This window comes from Moschus berezovskii, chromosome 8 (genome assembly GCF_049115385.1).
Source record: "Moschus berezovskii isolate FMDL1 chromosome 8, NW_MosBer_1.0, whole genome shotgun sequence".
Lineage (NCBI taxonomy): Eukaryota > Metazoa > Chordata > Mammalia > Artiodactyla > Moschidae > Moschus > Moschus berezovskii.
In genome coordinates, this window is record NC_142467.1 from 70,611,755 (window position 1) to 70,621,069 (window position 9,315).

At 37.2% G+C, this 9,315-nt stretch overlaps 1 protein-coding gene across 1 annotated transcript; it reads right to left on the bottom strand.

Moving 5' to 3' along the window:
• Positions 1–7,709: 7,709 nt before the first annotated feature.
• On the bottom strand, positions 7,710–8,666 carry LOC129559050 (olfactory receptor 2L2-like). The gene has a single exon (XM_055430491.2). The coding sequence runs from the start codon at positions 8,664–8,666 to the stop codon at positions 7,710–7,712; it is 957 nt and encodes a 318-aa protein (XP_055286466.2).
• Between the last annotated feature and the right edge of the window lie 649 nt (positions 8,667–9,315).

Here is a 9,315-nt window from a genome sequence, read left to right on the forward strand (position 1 = left end):
TTTGACTCACTGGAAAAGACTGATGCTGGGAAAGGATGGGGGCGGAAGGAGAAGGGGATGACGGAGAATGAGATGGCTGGATGGTATCACCGACTCTGTGGACATGAGTTTGAGTGTACTCCGGGAGTTGGTGATGGACAGGGAGGCCTGGAGTGCTGTGATTCATGGGGTCGCAGAGAGTCGGACACGACTGAGCGACTGAACTGAACTGAACTGATATGCAAACCATGACAGTTTTACTTCTTTTCTAAATTATATTCCTTTTGTTTCTTTTTCTTCTCTGATTATTGTGGTGAAGACTTCCAAAACTATACTGAATACAAATGATGAGAGTGGATTATTGTCTTGTTCCTGTCCTTAGAGAAAATGCTTTCAGTTTTTCACCACTGAGAATGATGTTTGTTGTGGGTCTGTCATATATGTCCTTTATTGTATTGAGGTAGGTTCCCTCTCTGCCCACTCTCTGGACAGTTTTTATCATAACTGGGTATTGAATATTGTCTAAAGCTTTTTCTGCATCTATTGAGATTCTCATATGGTTTCTATTCTTTAATTTATTAATACAGTGTATCACATTGACTGATTTGCATATATTGAAGATTATTTGCAATCCCAGGATAAATCCCACTTGGTCATGGTGTATGATCTTCTTAATGCATTGTTGGGTTTGTTTCCTAGTATTTTGTTGGGAATTTTTGTATTTATGTTAATCAGTGATATTGGTCTGTAATTTTTTACTTTTTGTGACATCTTTGTCTGGTTTTAGTAACAGGGTGACAGTGGCCTCACAGAATAAGCTTGGGAGTGGCCCTCCCTCTAAAATTTTTGGAAGACTTTGAGAATAGGCTTTCCCTGTGGCTCAGCTGGTAAAGAATCTGCCTGCAATGCGGGAAACCTGGGTTTGATCCCTGGGTTGGGAAGATTCCCCTGGAGAAGGGAAAGGCTACCCACTCCAGTATTCTGGCCTGGAGAATTCCATGGACTATATAGTCCATGGGGTCGCAAAGAGTTGGACATGACTGAGTGACCTTCACTCACTGAGAATGATAGGTGTTAGCTTTACTCTAAATATTGATAGATTTTGCCTACAGATCCGTCTGGTCCTGCGCTTTTGTGTGTTAGAAAGTTTTAATCACCGCTTCAATCTAAGTACCTGTACTTTGTCTGTTCATATATCTATTTCTTCCTGGTTCAGTCTTGGGAGATTATACCTTTCTAAGCATTTGTTTCAAATTTAGCATCAGTCCCTAGGAGAAGGGGACGACGGAGAATGAGATGGCTGGATGGCATCACCGACTCTGTGGACATGAGTTTGAGTGTACTCCGGGAGTTGGTGATGGACAGGGAGGCCTGGTGTTCTGTGATTCATGGGGTCGCGGAGAGTCGGACACGACTGAGCGACTGAACTGAACTGAACTGAAGCATTTGTTAATCCCTTCCAGGTTGTCCATTTTATTGATTTGAAGTTGCTTGAAGTAGTCTCGTATGATCCTTTGTTTTTCTTCAGTGTCGGTTCTAGTTTCTCCCCTTTTATTTATAATTTTATGAATTTGAATCTTTTCCTTCGTGATGAGTCTGGCTAAGGGTTTATCAATTTTGTTTATTTTCTCAAAGAACCAGCTTTCAGTTTCATTGATCTTTTCTATTTTTTTTTAAATCTCTATTTTATTTATTCTGCTCTGATCCTTATTATTTCTTTCCTTGAACTCAACTGGGGCTTTTTTTGTTCTTCTTTCCCTAATTGTGTTAGGGACAAGGTTAGACTGCTTATTTGAATTTTTTGTTGTTGTTTTTGTTGCTGAGGTAGGATTGTATTATTAGAAACATCTTTCTTAGAACTGCTTTTTCAGTGTGTTCCACAGGTTTTGAGTCATCATGTATTTGTGTCATTTATCTTTAGTTTTTTTTTTTTTTTAATTTCCTCTTTGATTTCTTCAGTGATCCATTGGTTGTTTAATCTTTATGTGTTTGGATTTTTAGTAGCATTTTTCCTGTAATTGATTTCCAATCTCACAGCCCTGTGGTCAGAAAAAAAAAAGATACTTGATATGATTTCAATTTTCTTAAATTTATTGAATCTTAATATCTGACCAACTAACCCTTGCTATCTGATGCCAGTATGCTGTGCTTTCCCACCTCGAGTATCCTCAGTGTGCAACGTTGGGCATTGGCTGTGATGGTTCATGGCTTGATGGTGGGCATCTTGTTTCCATCCTGAGTTCCCTCAGGACTCACCCTCTGGGGTTGCTGTAATGTCATAATTTGATGGCTGCAACAGTCTTTATTTACTGATTTGCAGGCAACATTTTTCATTCATGTTTCCAAATATCCCCTTACCACAAACTATCAACAACTTTATTTTTACATTCTTATTCTTTCTTCTGTTTTTCCTTTTTCCCATTCTGAAATAAGAAGCATCACTCTAGGACAAAAGCACTTTCTTTTACCTCAACAAGGAAATATATTTTTATTTCTCATACCTTTTTCTACAAACTGCATTCATCCTATTTTCCTTGCGCATTGGGATGTTTCAATTACTATATCTAAAAAATTTAACTACATATATCCTCTGATTTGGTAAATGTATTTTGTACACCCTTAGAAACATATTTTCTCATGGAATGATCTTTTTTTAGTGTTGCACAAAACATGTTAACTAATCATCTCAACCATCTTTTTATCCTTTGTTGAAGTCAAGAACAGACATACATTTATGTTCAGTAATAACTGTTTCCATATTTAATCGTATTTGAAAATAGTTTTCATATTTAATAAATTTGCATAATTTAAGCAGAACTCTAAGGTTTCAAGCTACTAAAAGAGTTTAGAATTTGTTGTTGTTGTTGTTGCTGCTGTTTTATTTTAGAAACCATTTTTAGGTAGATATATTTCATAAATACTCATCATTTTTAATATGAGTTTATAAACTTTTGCTCTATTTTCTTCTATTTAATTTACTTGTCATCAATAATTATGCTTATACTACCCACACAAAAAAATATGGGCCATTAGACAAAGTCAGCCATCATCCCAAATTATTTTTCTTGCTGACAGATTTGATAACAAAGATTAACTTGACCTTATTTTACTAATAAACTCAAGTAGAATAAAGCTGCATGACTGCATTATACTCAATGTTGATAACTCCAAAAAAATACATATATTTTTTTAATTAGAGCAAAATCCGAGAAGAAACAAAAACAAGCTAGCTTTTGTTTTGTAAAACATTTGAGTTAATTTTTATTAGAACACTCTTTTGGACTCTGTGGGAGAGTTTTACAACTCCTTAATTCATATAAGTGGTTAATTTTCTTCAAGTCAATTTAAAATAACTCTTTTAAAAATTAATTTTGGAAATACTATCCAGAGGTTAAAATATATCATACACTTACAACACACATAGGTATATATAGACATATGTCAACATACAGAGTGATGTAAAGTGTCCTTATGTTTCAAAATTTAATCTTCAAAAAGGAAAGTATATCTGTTTAGGTGACTAAGATTTTTACTACAGTTTGGGCAGAAGAGTTTGTATCCATGTTCTGGATTTAGGGTTATTAGTTTTTAAGCTGTAATAATAAAATTTTCTACAGTGGCTTCAGAAGGCCTTTTTTTTTTTTTCTTCCAGGTACTGGTAAATATTTCTGGCAGTATTGAACAACCAAGAGGGTGAAAAAAGTATTCTATTTTCTTCATCTACTGCTACTGGAGATGAAAATCTGGGAGAGTCGACTTAGTAAAACTTTTCACCGTTATCTAGCTTCTTCCAGTTTCCCAGTATCTCATTTGCATGCTCCAAGTGGAATTTGCAATACAGCATGTAATTCTGGTGTCTATCATAATTTTGTAAAGTTTTTCATTAATTTTTATTTCCCTTGATTATTTAAGAGTATAACAACAGCTTACTGGAAAATCCTTCAGAGTCTGGTAAACCCAAGGAGTGGCTCATATCTAGCCTTCTTTTGAGAGCAGATATGAAAGGTTTCCCTGATAACTCAGTGGTAAAGAATCTGCCTGCAGTGCAGGAGACCCAGGTTTGATCCTTGGGTTGGGAAGATCCTCTGGAGGAGGACATGGCAACCTGCTCCAGTAATTTTGCCTGGAGAATTCCTGGGACAGAGGAGCCTCGCTGGATACAGTCCATAGGGTCACAAAGAGTCAGACACAACTGAGCAGCTAAACACAGCACATGAGGTATTGCAAGATGCTAACTTGGCATACGTTTATGGTCTTGTTCCAAAATACAGATATGGTCACAAGTTCAGTCAGAAAGTTTGTCTTCATCTTATTTTCTGCCTTTTTATCAATTCACTAATTTCAGGAGGTTATGTACTTACAAAACCTTTTGACAATTCTTGCTGGGTTTTGGAAATTTAAAACTATGAGTCTTATTTTCACCTTTGATGAAGGAGTGGATGATAGCTAAAGAAGACTACCTGTAACCTATTTTAGGTGGGCCATGGTGTGTCAGAGTCAAGAAGAGATTCACATCTTCTGATCCCCACTATTATTCAACACCTGAAATGGATAAGGAACCTGGTATGGACATCTATGTTCAACTCCACACCTCCTTAGATTATTTCCAGTTATAACTAACAAAAAGAATAGATATTACCATCATGTTTCTGGTTTGCATAATTTCATTCCCTTTCTAGTCTAACCCCAAACTCCTCCTCCCATACCTAAAATTACCCTACTTCTTTATTCCATAAATATCTGTCTCTGTGTGTGTGCTCAGTTGTATCCAACTCTTTAGGACCCCATGGACTTTAGCCTGCCAGGCTCCTTTGTCCATGCAAGAATACTGGAGCAGGATACCATTTTCTCTAGCCCCTCAATTTTGGAGAGGTAAATATGAAACATTTTCTCCCCTTCTCTCTCTTGGCTGCCTTGTGGATGAACTCTTTGTTTTTTATAAACGTACTGGTTTCAGTATTTGACTGTCTGAGTGTCATGCAAATGATCCTGGATCAGTAACAACATCTTGAAATACTTAGCAATTTTACTGCTGAGAATTCCTTTGAGCAAAGGAGCTATAGATGGGGTGGTAGAATTATCATGTAGTTTTGATCCAGAAGCAGAGCTTGTACATGTGGACTCAGACAGCATGCATATGGAGTCACTGGCCTGATCTCATGTTTACATATATATCTATATTCAGTACCCCAGGGGAGTGACTGGGTTGTAATTAGGACTTGAACCAGTGGTAGTGTTGATGATAATGGCAGATGCAGACACAACAACAATGGTTGAAGTTTTCACCACCCAGGAGAGAGGAGTTTTGCCTGGAATAAGCAGTGACCCATGGTGGGAGTAGAGACAGATTACTGTTCACTTCAGCTGATAGATTTTTATTGGATGTAGTGACTGGGACCTATTAAGGAAAGAAGCTAAGCTATAGAATGAATTGCTAAAATTGGTTGATAAAAGTTGACTTCTGCCAACACGTTTAAGTAGAAATATGGAATATAGTGAGTGGAGAATAAAATCTCATCTGAGAGGTATTATCTAATGTAAGAAATACTGGCCACTAGAAGTAAACTGGGTATGTCCTGAATGTGAAGGATAGCTGCAGGAATGTCCTTAATGTTTCTAATTTCCACTAGTTAGACTACATCTTGACTCACTAATCTTATGAATAACTTCACAACTTACTTGATCTCTGTTGGCATCTTTAGGTTCTGTTGTTGACTCTCAGATATAGCTGATATTAAGTCACATCCCTAGAACTCAGAGTGGTAAAATACCTTTATTTATTTATTTATATTTATTTATTTTTTAAATCTATTTATTTTAATTGGAGGCTAATTACTTTACATTATTTTATTGGTTTGCCATACATTGACATGAATCTGCCCCTGGTGAGTGGTATAATAACTTTAGAATCCCTTATTCAGAGTTCTATAAGAACTTGAATTATTGGACCTTGCCATTTCTGCTTTATTGACTATGCCAAAGCCTTTGACTATGTGGATCACAATAACTGGAAAATTCTTCAAGATATGGGAATACCAGACCACCTGACCTGCCTCTTGAGAAACCTATATGCAGGTCAGGAAGCAACAGTTAGAACTGGACATGGAACAACAGACTGGTTCCAAATAGGAAAAGGAGTAAGTCAAAGCTGTATATTGTCACCCTGCTTATTTAACTTATATGCAGAGTACATCATGAGGAATGCTGGGCTGGAAGAAGCACAAGCTGGAATCAAGATGTCTGGGAGAAATATCAATAACCTCAGATATGCAGATGACACCACCCTTATGGCAGAAAGTGAAGAGGAACTCAAAATCCTCTTGATGAAAGTGAAAGAGGAGAGAGAAAGAATTGGCTTAAAGCTCAACATTCAGAAAACTAAGATCATGGCATCTGGTCCCATCACTTCATGGGAAATAGATGGAGAAACAGTAGAAACAGTGTCAGACTTTATTTTTGGGGGCTCCAAAATCACTGCGGATGCTGATTGCAGCCATGAAATTAAAAGACGCTTACTCCTTGGAAGGAAAGTTATGACCAACTTAGATAACATATTAAAAAGCAGAGACATTACTTTGCCAACAGAGGTCCGTCTAGTCAAGGCTATGGTTCTTCCAGTGGTTGTGTATGGATGTGAGAGTTGGACTGTGAAGAAATCTGATCACCGAAGAATTGATGCTTGTGAACTGTGGTGTTGGAGTAGACTCTTGAGAGCCCCTTGGACTGCAAGGAGATCCAACCAGTCCATTCTAAAGGATATCAGTCCTGGATGTTCGTTGGAAGGACTGATGCTAAAGCTGAAACTCTGATACTTTGGCCACTTCATGCGAAGAGTTGACTCACTGGAAAAGACTCTGATGTTGGGAGAGATTGGGGGCGGGAGGAGAAGGGGACGACAGAGAATGAGATGGCTGCATGGCATCACTGACTCGATGGACATGAGTTTGAGTGAATTCCGGGAGTTGGTGATGCACAAGGAGGCCTGGTGTGCTGTGATTCATGGGGTCACAAACAGTCAGACACGACTGTGCAACTGAGCTGAACTGATAAGAACTTGAATTCTCAGTGAAAGTTGCTTCAGTAGTGTCCAACTCTGTGCGACCCCATATGCTGTAGCCTACCAGGCTCCTTTATCTATGGGATTCTCCAGACAAGAATACTGGAGTGTGTTGCCATGCCCTCCTCCAGGGTATCTTCCATACCCTGGCACCTAAACCACATCTCTTAAATCTAATCTGCATTGTCAGACGGGTTCTTTAACACTAGTGCCACCTGGGAAGCCACTTCAACCATGTTTCCCTAAATTGAAAAAAAGAGTAATTGTTACTGATAAATTATGTCTGTTATGAAAATAACAGAAATAATTCTTATTTTAATTTGATCTTGATATCCAGGAAACATTTACATTTATGATTTATGCATATTGGGAAAATATTTGGAAACAATGGAATTGTAATACTGAATGACCAGTTAAACAGCTTTCATTTTTATTACCATATGACAAAGAACCATTTGGTTAACAATATGTCAGCAAAAAATAAATGCATTTGAAATCAATGGGGAAAAAATGAAGAAAAAAGGACACTTGAAATTACATATATATGTATAACACATATGCATATGTACAAATATGTATTATAAATTTGTCCAGACATAATTTTCTTCTTATAAAGATTAAAAATAGTCCTTGAACATAATGATAAAGTAATTTACATTTCTGTATATTGATCTCATGCCAAAATATTTGTTGACAATTTCACAGAGCAGAATCTATGAATTAATCTTCTCAGTGCTCCAATCACCTCTTTGTTTCTCAGGCTATAGATAACTGGGTTGAGCATTGGGGTCAAGATGGTGTAGAAGACAGCCAGAGCCTTGTCCTCAGTTGGAGTACGAAAAGATCTTGGGCGGAGATAAGTGTAAGCAAAGGGCATATAGTAGAAAGTCACCACAGTAAGGTGGGTGCTGCAGGTCGAATAAGCTTTCTTCCTCCCTTTGGTTGAGTGCATGTAATAAACAGCAAAGAGAACACGACCATAGGAACATGCAATACCAATGAAAGGCAATAAAAGGAAGAAGATGGTACTCATGAACACGGTATACTCATAGATCCAGGTGTCCATGCAGGCCAGCGTCAACATGGCTGGGACATCACAGAAGAAATGATTGATGACCCTGGATTTGCAATAAGGGATACGAAAGGCATATGTAGTATGGGCACAGGAATTAATAGAGCCCATTATCCAAGATCCTGTTATCATCAACATACAGACCTTTCTGCTGATTTTGATGGGATAGTGAAGAGGGAAGCAAATGGCTACATAACGATCATAAGCCATAAATGTCAAGAGCAATGTTTCTGCACCTCCTAAAGTCAAGAAGAAAAAGCTCTGAACCCCACATCCAATGAAGGAGATAGACTTGTCTGCAAAGAGAAAATCGTAGGCCATTTTGGGAACAATGGTGGAGATGTAATTTAGGTCAATGAATGAGAGCTGACTAAGAAGGAAATACATGGGTGTGTGAAGATGGGTGTCTAGAAAGATGAGAAGGATCATAAACAGGTTGCCAAACAGAGCGATTAGGAAAATGAGAAAAATAAGAATGAAAAGAAATATGCCAAATCTTGATGAGGGGAACAGCCCCAATAAGATGAAATCAGTTGATGTTTGATTATAATATTCCATTGGTCATTCATATTATTTTTCCTAAAGGAAGACACAAAAGCAAATGAGTTAAGTTTAAAATTATAAGATATTTTTGTTATTATTTTAATGGGACTCTGTATTACTTAAAATGTTACAGTTCTTAAAAATGAACTGATCTATTAATTTTACAAAAACAAAACCTTAATTTTTAAAACAGAATTAAAATTTGAAAATGCAAATATTTTTGACCAAAATGTTTTCCAAATGTTCCAGAGTGTTTTCTATTAAGTAATTAAAATATATATATATTACAACATCATTGGGATAAATATGTTTGACTGACCTACACAAACTAAACTAACATTAAAAATGATGTCATTTTTAAAGTATATGTATAGGAAATTAATGTAAGTTCATGCACTATAGAATTCCATTATTAGTAAATATTATGACAAGGAATTTTTTTTCACATTACCTCAGGTAGCATTGGAGAAGGCACTGGCGATCTACTCTAGAACTCTTGCCTGGAAAATCCCATGGACAGAGGAGTCTAGTAGGCTGCAGTCCATGGGGTCGTGAAGAGTCGGACACGACTGAGCAACTTCACTTTCCCTTTTCCCTTTCATGAATTGGAGAAGGAAATGGCAACCCACTCCAGTGCTCTTGTCTGGAGAATCCCAGGAACGGG

Coding starts and splice junctions, on each gene's coding strand:
- LOC129559050 (XM_055430491.2), bottom strand. CDS start 8,666: ATGGAATATTATAATCAAACATCAACTGATTTCATCTTATTGGGGCTG.